The following is a 23217-nucleotide window of genomic DNA, read 5'->3' as shown; positions in this document are numbered from 1 at the left end:
AATTGTTCGCTCGTCGTGTGTAAGCACCATAATCGAACCCCTTTTTCCCCATCTCTTTGTCCGCTAGATCACCATTTTCTTTTTCGTACTTTAATCGACGTTCCGATGTGACCTGTAGAAAGAGGGAAAAAGAAGGGGGGCGGGGGCAGCATTTTTAAAAACACATTAGCGCGCATAAACCCAAAAAGGCTTTTACTTACTACATACTCGGCCTATCTCCACAGGATGCAGTCCCTGCCAACTTGGCGTTTAAGCCCAGGTTGACCGTTTGGTGTGGGAGAGATGATTATCGGAAGCCTGTGGATAGCATAGGTCGCCCAAGTGTGGTATTACGGATCATGTGCAGGGGGGGGTCAGAACAAAGGGCAGTCGGTGCAAAGTGGGGGGCCAGCTCGTGCTCTCCTTTGAGGAAAAGGGATAACCTACAGTGGTACGGGGTCGTTGTCGTTCGTACTAGGGGGGTCAGGTGGCACTCCTTCGGGGCGACTTAGGGGCATTTTAAAACAACTTTCCTGATACAGGTAGCATATAAAGTATAGGCTAAATACCAGGATCTTTAGCGGTTGCTTTAGGCTGTACAAAAATGAAACACACATACAACAAAAACCTGGACCGTTCATATTTGCGATATTTCTGCGTACTATACTTTTTAACCCTTAACTAATCGAGCTGAGCCATTTCACCTGTATTTTAGTTATATCGGAAATAGTGGTCATTTATTCGAAACTTACCAATCTACGCGTGACAACTACGTTTGCTTTTTCCAAAAATCTTTAATAAAAATGTCGGTGCATAAATACGGCCTACAACCCCGTGGGCCGGCCACGGAGCAGGCTGGAACTGTACATGTGGGGATACTTATTAGTGGAAAACCTAATGGAGTCGGTGGTCGTTGATTTCATAATAAAAAGTGCGACAAGTGAAATAAAAATCATATCGAAACTTCAGTGTGAGCGAGTATCATAAGTGTTGAAATTCGAACTTTCAATAATCATGATGTGCCAAAACTTAACAACAATTCATTGTCCGAATGTTCAATCAGTACCCATCTCATGTCAATTCATTGTCCGAACACATAATCAGTACCCATCCCATATCAATTCATTGTGTTTAAAAAAACTGCATACATATCTCATGACACCAAGGCTGAGCAATCGGGGTACAACAAGGAGTTGAAAGTTTCATTTGTACCAGCGCCATTTTGGGGGCAGCCAGGCAGATCCAGGCATAGTCAAAATCTCCACCAACTCGTGGTTGGCCCAGAGCCTCTTTCGGCAGTCCAAAAGTTCCGTTAAAGGGCAACAGAAAGGATCGGCGGTATGAACCATCAGTCAAAGGGGGAGGGAGGCAACAATTTTTTCCTATCGGGTCATACTGGGTTTTCACCGGAACTGATCCGAACTGTAGTCTGCAGGATTTTAGTCATTCAAACTGAGGCTGGCGCCAGCATGGGAGCGCCGACGTCTCGCGGCTACATTTTCATCGTTCCGCGGGCAATCATGGCAGTCATTCCCCATCGGGGGTGTCTGCGGGGGTCGGGGGCCCCCGTGGCTCTTATAGAATCTTCAAAGTCGAGGAGAACACTTCTGATTGTGGGACTCATTTCTTAATTAACAAGCAACCGGGCCATCCCTTCACGCCGGGCCCGCTCCTGCAGGGTCGACCGCCATTTTACGAGTGGACGAACCCTTGTCGGGTGAGTGGAGCGTTGGGGGTGCCACTGGGGGCCTCCACCTGGGGAGGTGGGAGAGGCTCGTTCGCGCCACCTCTCCCTCCCAGCGCACCCCACGCCGTTTTTCTCGGCGTTAACATTCATGATGGCCGGACCAGGCGATGAGAGGGGGGGGTCGGAGGCATAGGCAAGACATCCCCCCCCCCGGTGGCCTGCAAGGCGCCGCTTCAGGGCCGAACGGGGAGCTCATACCAAGCCGGGGCCGGACCAGGAGATACGAGGGGGGGGGTCGATGGCACGAGCAAGACATCCCCCCCGTGTTGTCACAGCCATTATTGAAGAAAGAACAGGGGACGCCCGGATCCCGTCGGCCTCGGCTCCTCTTCTGGCCCACCTTACGCGACGACCTCCCCGGCCGACGGCCGGCAGCAGGACCCGCCCTACACGTGCCGAAGATCTCGTCTTCCGGATGGGCGTAGCCGCGAACCTGTTGCACTTCGGGAGTTTCCAGAATGGGGGTAGGTATCTGCTGACTTGTATCTATCTCATGTTACCGTTATTGGGGCGTGGCAGGCGGTGGGACAGACATGTTTGGAGCAGTGAGGGGTGGCGAAGCCTAGTTGCCTCGTGGCCGTTGCGATGTCAAGCTTGGCTTCTCTCACCATTTTCATGTTTCTTATTACGGGCTTATTTCTAACGTTTCTTATTTCTAGCGAAATCATGTGTTTTATCGTGAGCTATTTCTAACGTTTTCCTATTCGTAGTGAAATCAAAAACTCATCAGTGGCCTACTGATTTTGCTTTCTTATTTCTTTCTTCCTTTTTTTTTTTTTCTTCCCTTTCTAGCTTGTTTCATGCTAAAGTTTCTGTTAACAGGATACGGTGATTACTTCGTTATTGTTGCATATGTCCTTTTTATTAGGGGTGCCCTTCGGTCGAGCCAAATGACCTACCTCTAATAAATGGTCCGGGTGGAACTAGTTTACCAATCAGTGGGGAGTAGATAGGCACGAGAGATTACAACGGGGGACAAAGGTCCACATTACCTACCCTTCACTACTTGCAAAGATTAGACAGAATATTTCTTTTCTACGTTATTTGCAAACAGGGAATGCCTCGAACGAACTATTCCTTGAACAATAAAATGTCCAAGTAATCAATCAATCAGTGGGGAGAAAAGATGGGCATGACGGATTACAATAGGGGACAAAAGTCTGCATTACCTATCCTTCACTATCTGCAAAGGGGGGCAGAATATTTCTATTCTTCCCTGTTTGTAGACAGGGAATATCTCAAAGAGCAATAATCGATAAAAATCGATAACAAACAATCAGTGGGGAGAAAGATAGGCATGACGGATTACAATGGGGGACAAACATCTGCATTACCTATCCTTCACTATTTGCAAAGAGAGAGGAACGTTCCTATTCATCGCTGTTTGCAAATAGAGAATGTCTCAAGGAGAACCAATACTTCAAGTACAATCAATCAATCAATCAGATGGATAGAGCCATCCTACCAATCGGACGTAAAGACGTCCTACTTACCCGGACCGGACCGTGTGGGCAATTCTTTGCCTTCCCTTTTCCAGCGCCCAATCGTTCTCTTTCTCCATGTTTTTACCGCAGCATTCCTGTGGGATTCCAGTCAGGACAGTAGGTCACTTGAGAGAGGTCCGTTCGGAATCGGTGAAGTTCATTCAATCGGCAGCCGGACGAGGGCCCTCTCAAGGCAGGTATACTCCAATCGTTTAGATGTTCACCCCATCGTCTGGACCTCTCTTACCGGACCTTATGTCGCTGATGGACCCCGCGTTGGGACGCCAATTGTGGAAAAGTCAGCCCATAACGCACCTGATGCCCAGGCTGCTGGCGCAGGACGCCTCTTAGTTCCCATCTTGAACAATTACCAAATAAAGAGACGGGCGCTGGAAGCAGGAAAACAAGAACAGAGTTTTATTTCTCATGAGGAGAGCCTGTCATTTCGGACACTCGCATAGTGTCTTCAGGAGGTGCTCTAACAAGTTTCTCTGAGGCTTCGTCTTTTATACACATGTTTATGATGCACAAACATTCCTTATTGCAATAAAGACGCTTTGAAGTAGGAAAAAGCATGCTTGGAATCCCAGCTTCAGGCCTATTCCCATACCAGTCGCTCAGATGTCATCCTCCCCTCCTGAATGTAACAAGAGATTGTGATCTCTCAGCCGGACATTCCTACAGGACACGAGGGCAGGAGGGGATGATCAGATCAAAGGTTGGGCAGGCGATAAGATCGGGCACTTTGGTTGGTGTATCACGGTTTTGTTATGCTGGGCAGGAAAAAGGGGGGGGGGTGTACATCCACGAGGCTTGGTCTTAGGACTTGGGACCGGGTCAAAAGGCTAAGTGCAGCTGGGGGGGGGGCTCGTCAGCTGAGGGGAAGGGTGTTCTTGGGAGGAAATGGGGGGTGTGGGTCAAGCAGGAGTGTTACTTCTAGAGCAGGGTCACGCAGAGGGAGAGGGTTTTATGGCCGATGCATGAGCAGTGCGCGCGGGGAGGGGTGCCGGGAACAAACGGGCAGAGAGGCCATGGTGCCTAAAATGGCTGTCGTGTACGTGTGTGCATGGGTCTATGCTGGCGGGATAACACAGTCAGTGTTTCGGGATATCCGTTCTGCTTACAACAAGGGGTACAGTGAACACAAATGAACGCCGCTTATGTGCATATACATTGCTATTTTCAACATGCCAAGAACTAATCTTTCCCCGATAAGGGGAGATTCTAGTGGCACTGTGAGCTAGCTGATACAGAAAGCCAACATACTCGGTGGGGGTGTACAGAGTTATTCTGACACCAATCTTGGAGTGTATGCTGTCTAAAAGCGCCCAACCTATATATAGGTATATAGGAACTACACGACAAGTGCTCATAGATATCTTCAGCTGAAGCAAATATAATCTAACATCTCAAATTGACCACTATCACTTGATTTTGAAACTTGTGCACCAACTAAAGAGGAATTGCACATCATTGTCAATCTTTTTGTAATACTTGTTTTCTTCTTGTGCAGGGCTTTGTTTACCCTATCTAAGCTAAGAAGCTATTGCTAATTTTCTTTTGCTCGCACACCATTTACTAAAACCACAATAGGTTCTTCAATTTGACGGCACTAAATATTTAATATTCTCCTTTAAGTCTAGTGAAATGCAAACTATTTTTCCTTTCAGGTCTTTCAATAAATCCTTTAGAAGTAACTTTGTACTTTTTGGCTGCAGGTGAACTACATTTTGAAATTGATATACAGTTTGAGTGAACATATATTCAACTGCTGGAGTGCAGCAGGAATCAGAGAGATCTCTAAATAGTTAGGCATGCCTCTTGTGGGCATGTTATTATCATCAAATTTACTAATGGATTATTAGCTGACAACTTTCACATAATTCAAAACAATGCTCAGGTATTAAGTAAAGAGCAAGATTAAACCACTCTCATTGATCTCTATCTTTGAGTTTTGAGATTGTTTGAAACCATTTTAGTTTGTTTTATTGTAGATTGTGACATAGCAATAAACACATACCTTATATGGAATTTCTGCAAGGTAGCCTGGAATTCAGCATTTGTTTCCCTATAACTATTTAATATATTTTCTGAAGTAATCATATCTTTAGGTTCCTGTATATCGAGTACATTTTCCTAATTTTGTCTTTCTGGTCATGTGGTTTTCGTATTGATTTCACGTGAAATCTTGTTATTTCAGAAAGGTTACCATGTAATAGTCTACAATTCATTTCCTCTAGTTCAAAAGTAGGACTTTTCCTCACTAGATTGTGCATCTTACTGTGGTGAACTGTTATATGTCTTTTTTGCCAAACAAGTAGGGGTGGGCGTAACTCACATAATTCGGTGTAACATAATCATGTCGAATTACCTGAGAATTCTGGGTGATTATGCTTAATTATGGGAGAAGAGTAATTCTGCAGTTAGTGCTATATTTTAGTGCAAAATGCCTCTTCACGCCCAAAATGGGCATGAGATTTAATTTTGTGCTAAGAAATCGTGCTAAATGCAACAGAGCACAAATAGCAGGCACAAAAAGCTGTTCACACTTGTTAAATGTGCTCTTGGGGTGGGATTTTCCCCCAAGCATTTATCACTATGTGCTTAGTACCGAATTCCCCCTTGAGTGTAAAATGGATGGCAGGATGCATTTTGCGCTAAGGAATAGTGCCAGTTGCTGTAGAACAAGAATAGCATGCATGACCTGCTACTCGCGCCTGCTAAATGTGTCCTTGCAGTAGGATTCCCCACCCCAAATTTCTCAAAATTACTCAAGCAGGAGCTGATTGCGTAATTGTCTGTAATTCCCCATCAAAGAGTATGGTGGAATTTCCCAAATTACTCCGATGACATAATTGAAATTACGCCCAGGCCCATAAACAAGCCACAAAATGTCCCTCCAAATTTGACAATTTCCTAACTCTACATGGATCAAGTGTTTCTGCAAACATTACTGCAGTGCACTCATAAATATATGCTGAAGGAGGTCTTTGCAAAAGTTGATCCATAATTATATCTTCTTTCTCTCTTAGTACTCATTTATTTTTTGAACTAGTGTACCATCTTTCACTTCATATACATGTGCATCTTTGACAATGGCAAAAACTGAACTATGCTTCTGATAGTAACTTTCCTCAATTAAAAATGCTCTGCTGGTAACATGTTTCTAGTATCCCTTAAATATGGCACAACATTTGGACTTGTTCGTATTCTGCCTTTGACTACATATTTTAATTAGCTGATAAGTCTATCGATATTTTTGAGTCTGTTCAGAATGAAAATGAACAACTTCCTTTTCACAGCAAATTACTTTTGTACAAGATTTTCAACAAACTGATTCTGTCTGTGTCTATCAATTCTCCTTTCCACCTGTTTCATTGATATCATAATGTTCATTATTAGTTAATTGTGAAAAAAGTTTTCAAAACATGCTCTGCCTTTCTTCTTTATTTTACCGGTATTCTCATTTCTTCCTTTAGATACATTCTTCGATTTTTCCTAATCCATGTTGGTTTGTTCCTGATTTGGCTCTCAGTTTATTATTGCACTTCATTACTTGTGTTTTTTGTTTTGGCAAGAACGGTTTTTAAAATGCTCAACATCTCTTATCAAGATTTCTTTTTGAATTTACCCTGTAGCTGAATTTTTGTTGTATGCACAATATTTCCTTCATGATGATGTTGATGTTTTTTAAATTTTTCTGACACTTCGTAGCATAGTATCCTGATCAACGTGTGAATTTGCAGCAAAAAGGATGAGATAATAAAAATAAACATATTTTTATTATCTATATAAATAAAGTATAATATTTATTACAGTTTATGAAAAGAGGGAGAGCTTTCCTTAAAATCACCTTTCTAATAATAAACACATACTGCCTAGTAAATTTACGACTTTACCAATTTTCTGCCATTTAATCATAGCAGAGTATAGTGGTAAATGTTTTGTACACTACTCTGCTACAGCTCACACACCGCCTTATGGTTCAGAGGTGTTTGACTAAGCTGTGCAAATTGTTTGTTGGCTGGATTTTGGTGTGTTTTGATGTATTTGGACATGTTTAAACTCAAATGAGCCTGTTGTCCCTGTTTGAGCTATGCATGGTTTTCAGGTTAAACTGGGATGTCTTTCTGTTCCTTCTCCCTGCTGTCAGCAGCAGACATATGAATTATACAACCGGCAGGTTTGTTTCACAGAAATAGTTTATGAAAGGGCATGATAAAACTACAGTTTTCAGTATTTTTAGGCCTACTTTGAGGCGTGATGTTGCATATTTTTAGTGATCAATAGCAGACTGTTCTATTTTATTTTACCTGGGTTAAAGTCTTATTTTTACTTGCTAAGGTGTAAACATTGTGACCAAAACAATAGTTTACAATAGTGGTGGAAGCTGCGTTTTCATTGAGTGTCTGAACTCAATTTCCACTCCTTTGGAGTGCCTAGCTGTAGCCTAGATTTCGAAGAGTATGTGAAGGGGATTTTGAACATGTTAGAGGTAGGCTGAGCTAGCTTTGGGGTTTTAGGATGCATGAGATGAATGCAAATATGTCCCTTTATGTGGGGTGGAGGGGAGAGTAGAGGTGAGGTGAGGAGAAGAGAGGATATAAGAGGAGAGGGGAATGGAAAGGGAGGGTAAGTAAGAAATGGGTTAGGAAGGATAGTGAGAGAGAGGGGAAGTATATATACCTTAGTATATTTTTTATAATTTAACTATCAGTGATTTTCTAACTGTACAAGACAAATTACCTTAATTATAAATATTCGATACACTATTAAAACTTATACTCGAAGTAAGTAATTTACACTACTGGCTTGATTAACAATGGTAAACTTAAACTTTTGTGTAAGTTTACTATTTTGTTTGTATTCACACACTACAAGTTTATTTTAATAATAATGATTATACAGCTGCAGAGAATCTTCAGTTTTTGAGGGACCTCCAAACATAAAGATAAGCTAGGCCTATCTTTTTATGTGTGGATTCTCCGCCATGTGTTCAGAGTGTATGCAGTTGTAAAATTACTTTTAGTCAAATTTAACATGTAGTTTGCGGATACCAAACAAATGGTAAACTTACACAAAAATGTATATTTACTTTGTGAATCAGGACCTCAGATGGCATACTGTTTAAATAGTACATTCCATCAATATATTTTTCTATTATAACTAATGTCATAGCACTATAGAATAGTTTGTGTGCATAGTTCTGGTTCAGAATGTTATGCAAGTATCTAATTTGGACTAATGCAACCAGTTTTGTCCTAGATTTGTTCTGCGCCAGTACTGAGCAGCTTCATCTTCATACCTGGTTCTTCATGAGGCTACGGAAGGTATGAGTGAGGTAAGGAAAATACCCAAGAGTAGAAGAGAAAGAAGAAGAGAGAAAAGAAAAAGTCACAGACTACATATGGAAGGGAACAGGATAGCACAAAGCAGAGGAGAGGACACAGCAAAAATGTGGACCTACATTGGATACTTTCTACCTCACTTCCTTTTTAGTTCATTATACTCAGTGGTTTCCTGCTGTTCAAGATACTGTAAACTAACAAAAATATTCCATAATATAACTAATACTGTAATTAAAGTGTAAAGTGTACTGTGATGCAGACACTTTAAACAACACATTTCCTTACCAAGGGGCCCATAGCCCCGGGAAATGGGACTGCCCGCAATGCATGCGGCGGTCCCGCAACTACAATTAGGATGCGCCCGCCACACTGGCAGGCGAATGCGGGACCGCCGCATGCATCGACAAAAATGCAAGTTGTGCAATTCAATGCGCAACTTGACAGGCACCACGCGGTGCCTGCCACAATGTACATTGCAATGAATGTGCACTCTCACCCCCCAGACTCGCTGGGGGCCCGCCACGGGCCCCCAATGTTGAAGACTGCATGCCTTTCCGTGGTGGCAGCTGCTATAGCCCGCATGTATCTTAATATGGATGGCAGTGTCTACCAGACACCGCCACCATATTAACAGCTTTTCCGCCCGATCGACTCATCGACTGGGCGGAAAACCAGCAGACGGTCTTTCCGTCCGCCGGTGTCCCCCCGCCATAGTAATAGTAACTATGGTGGGGGGAATTTGCATGCGGGCGGGAGGATTGAAGGTGAGGGAGGAGGAGGCCTTCAGAGGAAGTGGCAGCATATAGCCTGGCTGCCACCAGCTGAGGTGGGGTAGTGTCCCAGACAAACCACTGAATGTTGGTATCGATCAGTTTCAAGTGGCTTGCTGGTATATGAAATGGGAGCATGCCGAAAGCATAATTGAATCTAGGGACCACCACCATCTTAATTATTTGACCCTACCCTACAATGAGAGCTGGAGAGATCTCCAGGTGTTAAAGTCCCCTTTCGTCTTCTCCAAAAGTGGGAGGATATTATCTCTGACCATGATGGGAAAGTCAGTGCTAATCCATATCCCGAGATATTACAGCCCCTTGGAGATCCATTTAGCTCTCAGTCAGTGAAGTGAAGACTGTGTGGAGGTGCGTGTCATGGACATCACCTCTATTTTGGCTTAATTGATCCTGTATCCTATGACAGAGAAATCTTCAATAAGTGTCATCAAGGCTGGCACTGAAGTCACAGGATTACTTAACGTCAAGAACACATTGTTCGCATATAGCAACAGCTTGAGATCCCTGCTGGAGTGGTAACCCTGGATATCGAGGCGGATGAGCGGATGGTGAGGCCCAATGGTTCTAAGGCCAGTAGGAAAAGCTGGGACAACAGAAAGCAATCTGCCTCATGTGCGTCGGATGTGTAAATGGTCAGAGAGAAAGCCATTCCAAAGGACCAAAGTCATTGGAGCGCAATATAGTCAGCAAACTATATCCAAGAAACGTGGACAGATGCCAAAGCGCAGTAAAATATGAAAAATATAGGGCCACTCAACTTGTCAAATGCATTTTGGGCATCATAGGAGAGTAAAACTTTTGGCGTCTACATCCAGTCTGTTTTGCAAGAAGGACATGTAGCAAGGTGCGTAGATGACTACAGGAGGAATGGCCCGGCACAAATCCCTCTTAGTTTTCATGAGCAAGAAGATGGATCACATTAACAAGTATATTAGCCAGAACCTTGGCCAGAATGTTAATGTCACAGTTCAAGAAGGATATCAGGCGATAGTTGTCACAGAAAAGCGGGTCCCTATCTGGCTTAGGAATGAGCGCAATATGAGCTTGATTAGCCTGAATCTTCGTCCTCCCCAAAGATTTCTGTAAGGAGGGGTACTGTGACAGACTGTGTGATTTTTTTTTAATTCTATAGGGAGTCTATCTTTGCCAGTTTCTTTGCCCTTTGCCGTCTGCTTGAGAGCCATCCCCACCTATTCTTCAATAATATCCTGTTCCAGCAAATCCCAAAGGGGGTCTGTGAGCTTGGAATGCAAAAACTCATCAGAAAGTAGATATTCCGGTATCATCCAGATATTCCAATGACTAGAGATTGAAGTAGAAGGAGGCAAATTCACACACAATGAGGTTTGGATGCTAGTGGATGTAACTGGGGTGTCATGAATAGCTGGAATAGCTGTCTTGGCCTCTCTTTGTTGAAGCTGTAGAGGAAGAAACCAGCCCACCTTTTTTATTGGTGGCAGTTTTTCTGATTGTTCCTCACGAGTACTTTCTCCGTGAGCATGGTGTAAGCCATGTGCAGTTCATATTTTTTGTTCAGAAGATAGCATAAGAGGGTGAGCGTGGGGTGCTATCTATAAGCTACCTGTATGGATTTGACTTCCTCGTCCAGAGTCAATTGGTTGCATTCTGCCGTCCTTCATGTAACATTGGATTCCATCATAAGTACTCTTATGAGGTAAGACTTGCCCGCTGTCTATAAGATTTGTTTCGAGGGAGCAGTTGGTCCATTAAGTTCCAAGTATTATGCAAGCCAAGAAAGGAGCTTACTTCTGTCATCTGGCATCCTGAATTTATATATATCTTGACACTATGTTTGGGATTTGGGTGACACCAACAGAAGGGGGAGCAATCAGGGAATGATCAGAGACACTACTCAGTTTGATGTCACAAGTCCAGTTTTCTGTAGTACGGACAAGAAATATAACCTGAATTCTGTATTGTGGGCTTGAGATATGTTACGTAGTTATAATCTCTCTCCTTAGAGTGCAACAAACATCATGGATCGAGGAGAGAAAAGTCAGCCATAATGTCACTAAGGATGGATCTATTCCATGAATGTTGAGAATCAGAGCTGCCCGACTTGTCCAGTATGGGGTCCAGAACCATGTTCTAGCCTCCATCTATGGTAACAGGGTGAAGGCCACATTCAGTCAAAAACCCAGTCGGTTTCGTAAACCACTGGTGTTCTGTGCCTATTGGGGCATAAACAGAGGCCACTATGAAAGTGTAGTCCAATTCATGTAGCCTGGCGGAGGCATGCTGACAGTGTACATCAATCCAAGTCTTTAGAACTCCCACCTTTACTTTCTGATGGATAAGCCTGGCCACTTCATTTTCTAGTAGTTTTCGCTTGCTTGACAGCTGTTCTGAGGATGGTTAATCCCTCACTCACCCAATGTATTTTCAGTTTGGCAGATACCAAGGTGGAGATGAGCATCTCTTTTATCAGGAACTATGTCTGAGTGTTTAGAGTCGAGGGACGTTAATGTCTTTTTCCACCATTGAGAGACCATATGTACAGATCTATGAGATGATGGTGGGCCATGTTGTTGGTTCATGGAGGGAAGGGATATGTAGAGATCCGTAATAGAGAAACAGGTAGGTACCTATCACAGGGCCTAACAAAAAGGGCCCCAGCCAATAATCCATGAACGAGGTAGTAGAGGCTACCACTATGTCGGCCCGCCCAATCTAGAATGCAAAGAAATGATTCACAGTCATGGGAAGGGAGGGGGTGGTGTGGGAATGGAGTATTCACGGGGAAAACCAACAGTAGGCCTTGGTTGCAAGGACATCAGGGTTTCATGGGGAGCTGGGTTCACCTCTACCAGTATTAGCCAATTGCGCCTCTCATCTGCTGTGCTCTTTGTCCAAACCTTTCATAGCCAGCAGCTGGTATCAAAGGAGGCTCAGGGGCTTCTCAGAATAGTGTTGGGACGTATCCATGTTTATGGGTGGGTTCCCCTCTTGTTCCTGCCAAATTTCCAGCTCAGCCAGGTTGTGAAATACTTTGGTACGGTCATTTATGCTAACAGCCATGATCACTGGATCCAATAGTCCAAAGCGCACAACAAGCTTCCTGAGAGCGGTTGTAAGGCTAGAAACTTCTACCGGGTACTGTGAGTTTCATAGGAAACCATAGAAACCAGTTCCCCTGCTTTTTGTGAAAAGAGAACCGTCCCAGGACAGTTCATTTCGAAAGTTTAAACGCTTCAGTTGAAATGTAATGCAGTGAGTCTCCTGTGGTTTGAAACCGAGGGAGGGGCAGAGTGTTTAAATAATCCTTCTTGCCAGGGTGCCTGCTTCCTTGAAAGAAATTAAAATTTGCACAACTGGTTAATCTTCAAATTTAAAAAAGGTGCTTGGAAGCTGGTAATGGCTTTAAGTGATGGAATCACTTGAAGTTTCCTGATGACACATTTATTCTTTTTGAGTGATATGTCAAAGGAGTTACCAGCTGAGCCGTGAAGTGTATTTCTTTAAAGAACAGTTGTATGTACTATGTACAGTCTGGCTATTACTAAACTCTATATTTTGGAAGCAGTTCATCTTAAATATGTTTGTGAATTTTGTAGCAGCCTATCTTCTACTGTGTAATGCAAGTTAAAAATAAGACATATATTCAAAGCGCTTTCTGTCACCGACTGGGACTTCCTAGCACTAAATATGCAGATGCCACTATTCTCCACTGCTCCAAACAGGAATCAGTTCTGTGGCTCTCTGGTAACAGACTCAGACCTGTGCAGTGCATTTACTAATAGAAGTTTCGTAATGTATGATAGTGCATTTCCCACTGATTAACTTAACTTGCTTTTACTTTTCATATAACCTGTGCCTTATTTTATATGTAGGTACCTGAAGTTAAAAGACCGAATAAAGTTACAGAATTTTTTTTAGCCTCTCCTTTGACTCCGCCTCCGCGCTCACTCTTCCTGCCGTTGGCGCAAAGCATCATAGTACCTATACCTTTTTAATGCACTTTGAGCACGGGTGGTGGGATTCTGTGCTGTTGAAAAGAAAGCAAAGTAACTGAGACTAAATGGCTTTAATGGTAACTCGTGTACAATAGCTCGTGACCGTTCCGTGCGGGGATCAAAATAAACAGCAGCAATTCTAGTGAAGTGTACAATTATTAGAGGTAAATAAACACAGCAATTAAATACAATCCAGCCGAAAAATCTGTACATTTGAATTAAGGGTTATAGGATATGGAATTAGAGAACCGATAAACAGGGACCTTACAACAACAGGCAGAGCGCGCTCAGACACGTAGGCTGGAAAGTTTCCCACAGGTAACTGGCCCTAGGGCCTCAGTTGTAACAGCTGGACCACAGGCATCGGCTTTAGAACGCTATGGAAAACATGACCTGGGATGTGCAGGTCAAGAGGGTCTCACAACATACCAAGCTTGGGCGTCCATGCAGTCAACACGCAATGATTGTGTGTGGCACAAGAAAGAAAACTTTCCCTAATTCACGTCGCACAAGTCACTAGAAAAACAGACGAACCAAAGCACAGAAATAGTGGATGCACTGGGCTGAACCGGAATCAGTCGGGCTGAACCACAATTATGTATCCAGATTTGGTGCCGGGTTCCTTTGCTTTTGTAATACCAGTGTTAAACTTTCCCAGTTAATACACTCACTGAGGAGTCATTGCTTTCCCTGCCGCGACGTCGGTATGCAGATGATTAATACAGATGAAGAACTTGTACCCAGATGCAAACCACAACCCATTACTCTAGTGATTGCATGGGTACCTCAGCTGCCTATGCGTTACCTGAATGGGTGCTTCAGCTATCTGTCTATGCATTTATACTAGAATCGTTGCATGGCTTTCGCAAATTTGACACCTATAGCATTTGTAATGCAATATGTGTTGTATTTACGTAACTTAGATGTATTGATATTACAAATAAAAATGGCTTTTATTTTTTTAAATAATTAATACTTAAATAAAAGTTATTGTAATTTATAATGGCAATAGCTTTTGTAAATAACTTTTGTGAAGATTATGTTCAATGTCTTTTATTGTGACGGAAATCCAAGAACAGAAGTGAAATATTAACATGTTTTTGTGACATTTGTAATAAAGCTTGAAATATTGAGAGAACATATTTGAACCAGTTGTTGTTTAATGGTTGCACAGATTGATGCTGTGGTGGCGCTGAGTGATGTTGTGGTGACGATGAGTGATGCTGTGGCGTTCAGTGATGCTGTGGTAGCGCATTGTGATGTTGTGGTACCCCTGAGTGATGCTGTGGTGGTGCTCAGTGATGCTATGGTGATGGATGGATAGATAGAGTGAGGGCGATAGATAGAGGGAGGGTGATAGATAAAGTGACGGCGATTGATAGATAGAGTGAGCGAGATAGATAGATAGATAGATAGATGGATAGAGTGAGGGTGATAGGTAGACAGATAGAGTGAGGGCGATCGATAGATAGATAGAGTGATGGCGATAGATAGAGTGAGTGCGATAGATAGACAGCTAGAGTGAGGGCGATAGATAGAGGGAGGGTGATAGATAAAGTGACGGCGATTGATAGAGTGAGCGAGATAGATAGATAGATAGATAGATAGATAGATAGATAGATAGATAGATAGATAGATAGATAGATGGATAGAGTGAGGGTGATAGGTAGACAGATAGAGTGAGGGCGATCGATAGATAGATAGAGTGATGGCGATAGATAGAGTGAGTGCGATAGATAGACAGCTAGAGTGAGGGCGATAGATAGATAGATAAAGTGTATTTATGTTGCATTGAGTAGAGTGTAATTATGTGGCGTGTAATTATGTGGAATGTAATTATGTGGCACTGAGTGGTATTTGGAGTGTATGTTGCATTGAGTGCAGTGTAATTATGTGGCGTGTAAATATGTGGCACTGAGTGGTATTTGGAGTGTATGTTCCATTGCAGAGTGTGTGAGGGTGCAGAGTGTGAGGGTGAAGAGTGTGAGGGCGCAGAGTGTGAGGGTGCAGAGTGTGAGGGTGCAGGGTGTGAGGGTGCAGAGTGTGAGGGTGCGCAGAGTGTGAGGGTGCGCAGGGTGTGAGGGTGCGCAGGGTGTGAAGGTGCGGAGGGTGTGAGGGTGCGCAGGGTGTGAAAAGTCCACTTGTCACTCTTTTCTATTAGCAGCCATAATGTGCACACTATTTCTCGGGTTTCTTGGGTAACACTGGTATCTCTAGTTTAACTTCCCAAATCTGGGTATATGTATCTGTGCCTTATTGTTGGAAAAGTAACTTTTTAAAAGCCAATGTAAATAATTTTCCTCGACCTTGGCTTTGGTAACCTGCTTCTCCTTAACGTGCATAAAAGTAGCATTTTGCTTAACAGTTTTTGCATGTTATTAACTTTTCTTGCAAGCATGAGCTTGCCTTACTACGTTTACACTGCGAGTGACAACTGTAATGAAGGTTCTAAATGAGGAAAAAGCCAGGTCAATTTTTTTCAAAACCAGCAGGACGAGGGGCCCCTTTTATGGATCATGTGCCGTAGTAAATGAAGCTTTCAAGTACCTTCAGTTATTAAGCCTTCAGAGGGCATACAAGGCAGAAAGGTCCTCTGCACCATGCTACAGCCTCTATCTGACTGTGTGGCTGATGAATAAAGACGGATTACTAGGGAGCCCCCACCCCCCCCTCTATTTTGGGGCAGAGGGGATTCTGGGAGTCTCAAATCGACATTTGTATGTTCCATTCTAGCGACTAATGCCATCCTGCGACATGGAAGCAGTAAAGATTTCAAAGGCTCTTAGTGAACATGGTAAAGGGAGTCATGCGAGTGGCGTAGCGAAACGTGAGGACTAAGGTCTGCTACGTTCATTAATGGGCCACTCAAACACTGACAGACTAGTGCAAAATGTCACATAACTCATAACTAGGAGACGGAAGGCCTTCTGCACAACAGGGGATCTGGGGCCCTGTGCTTTACCCACGGGTAATGCTACCTACCCCATTTGCAGTCAATGTGAATGTAAATTACAAACATTACAAACATTTAAAATACATTTTCTTTTTTTAAAGTTAGACAACACTTTTCAGACTTGTTCCTCTATTCATTGACGTTCATAGCAATCTTAATGACACAGAGAGTAAAAAGAAAATGCAGGGAGAATCCACTGTAATTTACTGAGAGGGCCAAAAGACTGGAAAGCACATGTCCACAAGCCACTCAGCTCCATGGGCATTTTATCAAAAACGTTTCACATCAGAAGCTAGACACATATGCCACTTTTCACATGCCCTGCCTAACTGCATAAGGATGCTCTAATTTACCGGCAGTCTCATTTTAAACATTGCTAAAATCAGGAATGTCACCTCTCAAAGACACTCAACAATCAGATGTGTTATTTTTAATGAAATTGGTCTAAAGTACTACCTCGAGTCTCTATTAAGTTTAAGACGACAGAAAGCAGATGTGTGCGTCACTTTAGTAATCTGCTAAATAAAAAATAAAATAAGAACGGTAGGCAAAATGAAATGCCATCTGCTGAAAGAGTCTTGCTTCTTCCTTATTAAGGTAAAGACAGGCCTGTTCCGTTTCTCAAAACACTAATGGCAGCGGTAAAGCTAATTAGGAAATGCGAGAAATAACTATGGCGCGCGCATAGGCTCTCATAGAAACGCTCCAGGAACCAGGCACTACGCTTCACTGAGAAGCAGGACACACGCAGTAAACAGATTATATAGGGAGGGGGTGGGGAGAAATGGTTAAAAATGAGGGAAAAGTGTTCAAAAATGACAGTCCATGCTGTACTTACCAGTGTCTGAGGTGTCCCATTCTCTTATACAGTGCGTCTCTTCTATGCACTCTGCACACTGTTTTTTTGCTTGATTTAAATTACTGGAAGTTTGCAAGCATTCATAAAATGGCTGCATTGTTCAGTCAGAAGAAACGTGCAATGAATTTGAGCTGCAATTTTTAAGAACATTAACAAACAAGCCTATGTCGTGCTGGTGCTGGGGTGCCTCGAGCTGCTGCAGTGGGCCCTGACGTCTTTCGTCCACCTCGTGTCCCGGCGAGGGGATGCATTGCTGATGAGAAGGAGTGGAGTGGAGAAGTGTGGCTCACTGGTTAGAGGAGGCAGACCTGGAAGCAGAGGTCAGCCCGGGACCAGGGTTCAATTCCCGGCTCGGCGGGGTCTTGAGTCCTAAAATGTCCATGGACTCGACAATTCTCGCTCCGGTGCCTACTCGATTCACGGGTTCACACTCTGCGACTCTGGGCAATAGCTTGCTTAATCTCCACAACGGCCCCTCGCGGCGGGATGCCTGGCTTTCACCTTGCGGATACCCTGCCGGGGTTATCTCACAGGGGAATACCAGGACGGGTTCCCTAAGCAAGCGCTTAGAAACCGCTCGGTGATTTGTGCTATATAAATTCCTGTACATTTACATTTACATGAGCTTACCAAAGCCATTGCAGACAATGGCTGTGACCGGGCGCTTTAGGAGACACGCGATGTGAAATTGAAAATGTGGGAGCGCGCGAGAAGAGACACGTGCATTCACAGCGCATGTCTCCTAAAGCGTGCACGTTCACAGCGCGTCTCTCGTAAAGAGCGCCGTCACAGCCATTGTCTGCAATGGCTTTGGTAAGCTTGTGCACATCTCATGTGTCACTTCGTATGCTACACAGCGACAATAGTCTCGCTAGCGTGCAGCGCATGGTGCTGCATCTCTAGGCGAGACCTAAAAAAGAAGAAAAGGGAAAAACAAAAGGAAGGTTTGGGAGTAAGAGGCGAGAAAGAGGAGAGGAAATTAGGGGAAGAGGAAAAAAGGTTGCTAAGTATTGTAGGTACTTGATTAAACCAGGACCTAACGAAAGAAACTTACAGCTTGATTCAGAAGAAAGTGTGAATAGAATATCTGGCAAAATTTGTCTAATGTCATGTCCATCCTTCTCTGCGTTCAACTACCTGGTTACACGTTTTGGGGAAGTGAATATCATGATGGCCCAACTGCTTCAATCCCCATTAAGGAAAGCAGCATTAATAATTATTGTAAGGCTAGGTACAAAGGAGGCAGCCCAGCCTCCAAGTTAGAGGTAGACCGAGTAGCATTTTCAGTAGTGTTACTGGTGGGCCATACTGCCATGTGAAACCATGGAGGTCTCAGAGCGTAATGCAGATCCTTGTGGAAGCCACAGGCTAGGAGTATCTTAGAAAAAAGGGGCCCATCGTCAAATTCTTAAAAGGAGTGACATCATGTGTTGTTATGCAACTGCACATAACATTTTGAAATGTTTCCACTCTATACGCGCCCTCATCTTGGAGTGTGGGGAAGAATGGCAGGTCCATTTCTACATACATGCATAGGCTGTGTAATGGCTAGTCAGATAATCATAGTCCCTTCAGCTATATAAAATTTAGAATAGAATTAAAACCATTACATTTTTTTTAACCCTTTTACACAATGAGAAACTACCTGCAAAAAATCCCAAATCCCCTCGCATTCTGCAATACTAATGCCCAGATGCATCAAAGAAAATTGCATTCGCAAACGGTGCGAATCGGTAAATACGGCCGTTTGCGAATGCAATTCATGTGTTTGGAATGCATCATTTTTTTCCTGTTTTCGCATATTTTGGAATCGCTATTTATTTTGCGATTCTCTAAAAAAGTCGCAAAAATTGCGATTCCTTAAAAAATTGCGAAAAAATGCAATGCATCAAAATTAGCAATTAGCGAATTTATTAGAATTCGCTATTTGGAATTCCTAAAATAAGAAGAACTTGAACCTGGTGCTAATTTCAGTAAGTGGTATAACTGGATCTGTCAATCACCTGTACAGTATATAAGGACCTCTCAGACCTTGACCCAGTCTTTCAAGATGGCTGCACTTTACTTTTTGGCACGCAGGCAGAGGCTGAGAGTAGCTGCAGGTTGGAGGAGAAGGCTCATAGAGGAGAGAATCTTCAGAGTGCGCATAACCTTATTGGGGCAGACTGAGGCTGAGATATATAAGAAATATAGGCTGGATGCCAATTTAATATTAGATTTAATCCAGGAATTGGACCCAATCCTGCAGAGGCAAACACGTAGGACACAAGCCATACCTACCCATGTGCAGGTATTGTGTTCATTGCACCTCCTTGCATCTGGGTCATTTCAGGGTGTAGTGGCCATTGCTGGTGGTGTGTCCCAGAGTTCCCTTTCCAGATTTTTTAATGCATTTTTAAATGCCATGTTACATAGAATAAGGTTTCATATCCAATTTCCAAGCACACAACAGGATTTAATGAAGACCAAACAGGATTTCTACAACATGGCACAATTTCCTCATGTTATTGGCTGTGTAGATGGTACCCATGTCCCCATCTGTCCTCCCTCAGAAAATGAATATATTTATCGCAATAGAAAATGCTTCCATTCTCTTAATATTCAAGCTGTTTGTAATGCTAAAACCATAATTACAGACCTAGTTGCTAGTTACCCTGGAAGTGCCCATGACTCCTACATTTTTAGACATAGTGGCATTCATGGTAGACTGCTAGCTGGTGAATTTGGAGATGGATACCTACTAGGTAAATGTTTCATTCCACTCAACAAACTTATAATTGAACTGCACACATGTATGCTTACATTACATTTACATTGCTTTCCATTGCAGGAGATAGTGCCTATGCAGTGAGGTCTTACATCTTAACTCCATACCTTAATTCAAGTACAAGGAAAGAGCAGCACTACAACCAGGCGCACATATCAACAAGGAATGTCATAGAGCGGACCTTTGGAGTGATGAAATCACGCTTCAGGATTCTTCATAAAACTGGAGGAGCATTGCAGTACCAACCAGACATTTGTTGTAAAATTGTAGCAGCATGTGCAATGCTACATAATCTAGCAACTGAAAGAGGAATAGAACTTGATGAGGACGATGTGTTACCTCCAAATATAATTCAGCCTCCACAACCACAACCAAGAGCACAAGGTGGCCCTTAGACCTGTGTCAAGCCCCCACTCCTAAAGACTCTGTGAGAAATCTAGGAGTACGCTGGGATAACAATCTCAGCTTTAACACCCAGTTACAGACCGTAGCTGCCTCTTGCTTTGCTAAAATTAGAATAATCAAACGGCTTATTAACTATCTGCCAGAGGACTGCCATAAGACTGTGATCCAGGCACTAATCATTTCCCATCTTGATTATGCCAATGCCCTTTACCTTGGTATCACAGCCGGCCTGTGTCACAAACTACAGACGGTCCAAAATGCCGCTGCTCGGCTGGTGGAGAGAATCCCCGCCAGACACCACATCTCTCCACATCTTCGTAAACTTCACTGGCTACCCATTGCGAAAAGGTGTGTCTTCAAGGCAATGACGCTGGCCTTCCGTGCATCTAAAGGCACTGGGTCAGCCCATCTGAAGACCACCCTGCGCCCTTACGCTAAATCCAGGCTACTACGCTCCAATGCCCTTTCACTGCTGGAAACTCCCCGCTTTAAACGTTCCCGAGCAGGTGGCAAAACCTTTGCGGTTTGCGCCTCTCAGCACTGGAACCAACTCCCCCTAGCCCTTCGCTCTTCCCAAACAGAACCCGCATTTTGTAAATCCCTGAAAACCCTTCTCTTTTCTTCTTAGTCTGGTTACCTTACTGATTCCTCCTGATGTCAGAGCCTTTTTGCTAGCGCCGGGATGCCCCGTTGGGGCCGCTGCGCGCTTTATAAAATACACAAATAAATAAATAAGGACCAGAGGCAGCAGAGGGCAGAAGGAGAAGGGCAGACATCACACAGCATTACTTCTAAATGAGGTAAGAAAAACTCTGAGAAAGTAATTTGTTTGCAAGCAATGTGAAATTTAATTGAATATGAAAAGAAATATCTATTTTTTTGGAAATTACACAGTACTAAAAACTTAATTGAGGCCTTTCAAATCAGGCATGTAGAAATGAAAAGCAGTGAATTACAAACAAATTATAATCATGAATACCCTGCAAGATGCATTGAAATGTAATTTTTTATGGCCACGCACTCCTAATGCCTTCCCAGGACTTTTTCCAGTGTGCATGTTGGCATTTGTGGCATCATTCTGCTTCCTAATACTTCTCCGTGTGCCAGTCAAGCAATGCTCAGATGTGCCACTTTCAGCACTGTTATGGAATTGCTCCTCCATTGCCATTAGCTTTTCAGGGGATGCCATGGACTGTGATTTATCAGATGGGTCTAAGGTAGACCCCACACCTTTTTGAATGTGTTTAAAAGTTTTCATCAGTAGTACCTGTGTTGACAGGGTTTGCTTGCAGAGGGCACGGATACAATTTGTAAGGGAAGTCATCTCCCTGTTATGGGCCTGCATGTTGTTCTGGACTTTAACCTGCCTTTTAGCACTGATCTTTTGATGTTTCTGCATCAATGTACACATTGTCTCCAACGAGTTTGCAATACGGTCAAGCTTCATTGCATTTGAATCATGGCCAGTTTTCATCACGTTGATCATTGTATTCATACTGCTTGCCAAAGTACCCATTTGTTTGCTGATGTGCCCCATTTTGCATTTTATAATCCTAATGTCTTTCCCTTGCAGACGCTGCACCTTCAAAATTTTGTCCTCTACATGATTGCCAGTGAACTTACCCTCTCCATCCTGACCACTTTCACGCACAGTAGTTCTACGCATAGTAAACTGCTGCAGTCTCCTTCGCCTACTCATCGTTGAATTAGTGACTGTAGGAGTACTTTGAGGCTGGCTTGGAGTTACATTGACATTCTGCTCTGTTTCTGAATCTGTCTGGAGCAGTTGTCGCACCCTTTGTCTTTCACATGGCTGTGAATTGGCAGTAGAAGTACTGGGAGCATTTTCCATTTGATTTTGAGATACATCTTGGGTGTGCAAATCCCTTAAGTCCTGCTCAATTAACTCTTGGAGTTGCTCTATGATTTAAAAAAACATTAAAAATATTGTTACTTTTGGTTTGCACTACCCTTGCAATATGTATTAAAGTTTAAAAATGATTTCACTTGAAATTATCTAGTCTCATTTTTTCTATTTGCTTGAAACAATTTGTTTTGGTATAATGCAAATGTTATCCTATGTGTACTATGTATAAAGAACTACAACTACCACAATGCACTGCTTTGAGTTCATTAACAGTACTAGGAGGATGAATGTGACTCTGTCACATCATTTGTTATCAAAGTTATTCAAAAATGTGGAACACACATCAACACTTTCGAATTAATGGTCTCCATTCACACTTTTTGAACCACATACAATTCACTTACCTTCAGTAGGAGTTGGAATCTCAGATGTATCAATGTTTGTAACTCCAACTACAGCCTCAGACAAAAGTGTGCTTTCCACCATTTCTTCCAGGGGAGTGCTGGGTGTATCCCTGGGTGTTCCACCTCCAGTTAGCTTAGCAGATTTCATTCTCTTTGCAAGCTTCTCTTTTGCACGGCTGCGCAGGTCATACCACCTTTTCTGGAGATTATTAATATCGCGATGTGCAACTCCTACTGCATTGACTTTTGATTGTATGGCAATCCATAGGTTCCTTTTCACAGCCTCAGGGACCTTAAGAGACAGCTTACCAAAAAGCTGCTCCTGTCTTGCAGTCACCTCCTCAATGAGTATTTCCAATTCTTTATCTGAAAATTTAATTTTTCTCTTTCTACATGGCCCCTCTTCAACTGCATTCTCATTTTCCATTTTCAAAGACTGACGAAAGGCACAGACTGCAGCAGCAACCTTCAGGCAAGGCTCACACAGCAAACTGCCAGACCACACATTCAAACTAGGGAGCAGCTGCGCCTGATTGCTGAACTGGCTTTCTGGCAGTTGAGTCAATGAGATGCATCATGTGTGTAAAATCGCAATTTGCGATATCGCAAATTGCGATTTCGCAATTAAAGAATCGA

At 43.1% G+C, this 23217-nt stretch overlaps 1 protein-coding gene across 1 annotated transcript; it reads right to left on the bottom strand.

Annotated features, from left to right (window-relative positions):
* Window positions 1-21262: 21262 nt before the first annotated feature.
* On the bottom strand, window positions 21263-23008 carry LOC144820143 (uncharacterized). Its single transcript, XM_078677773.1, has 2 exons — window positions 22582-23008; window positions 21263-22230 (listed from the first exon to the last, which is right to left on the bottom strand). The coding sequence occupies exons 1-2, from the start codon at window positions 23006-23008 to the stop codon at window positions 21263-21265; spliced, it is 1395 nt and encodes a 464-aa protein (XP_078533899.1).
* Between the last annotated feature and the right edge of the window lie 209 nt (window positions 23009-23217).

Source organism: Lissotriton helveticus, chromosome 2_1, assembly GCF_964261635.1.
Source record: "Lissotriton helveticus chromosome 2_1, aLisHel1.1, whole genome shotgun sequence".
In the NCBI taxonomy this organism is placed as follows: domain Eukaryota; kingdom Metazoa; phylum Chordata; class Amphibia; order Caudata; family Salamandridae; genus Lissotriton; species Lissotriton helveticus.
Note: the sequence above shows the minus strand (reverse complement) of the source record. Positions and strands in the feature narration are given on the sequence as shown.

Bases quoted from the DNA above. Each gene is read 5' to 3' on its own strand.
- LOC144820143 (XM_078677773.1), bottom strand. From the start codon at position 23,008: ATGGAAAATGAGAATGCAGTTGAAGAGGGGCCATGTAGAAAGAGAAAA. The intron at 22,231-22,581 runs GTAAGTGAATTG...TTTAAATCATAG, and splicing joins GATTCCAACTCCTACTGAAG to AGCAACTCCAAGAGTTAATT.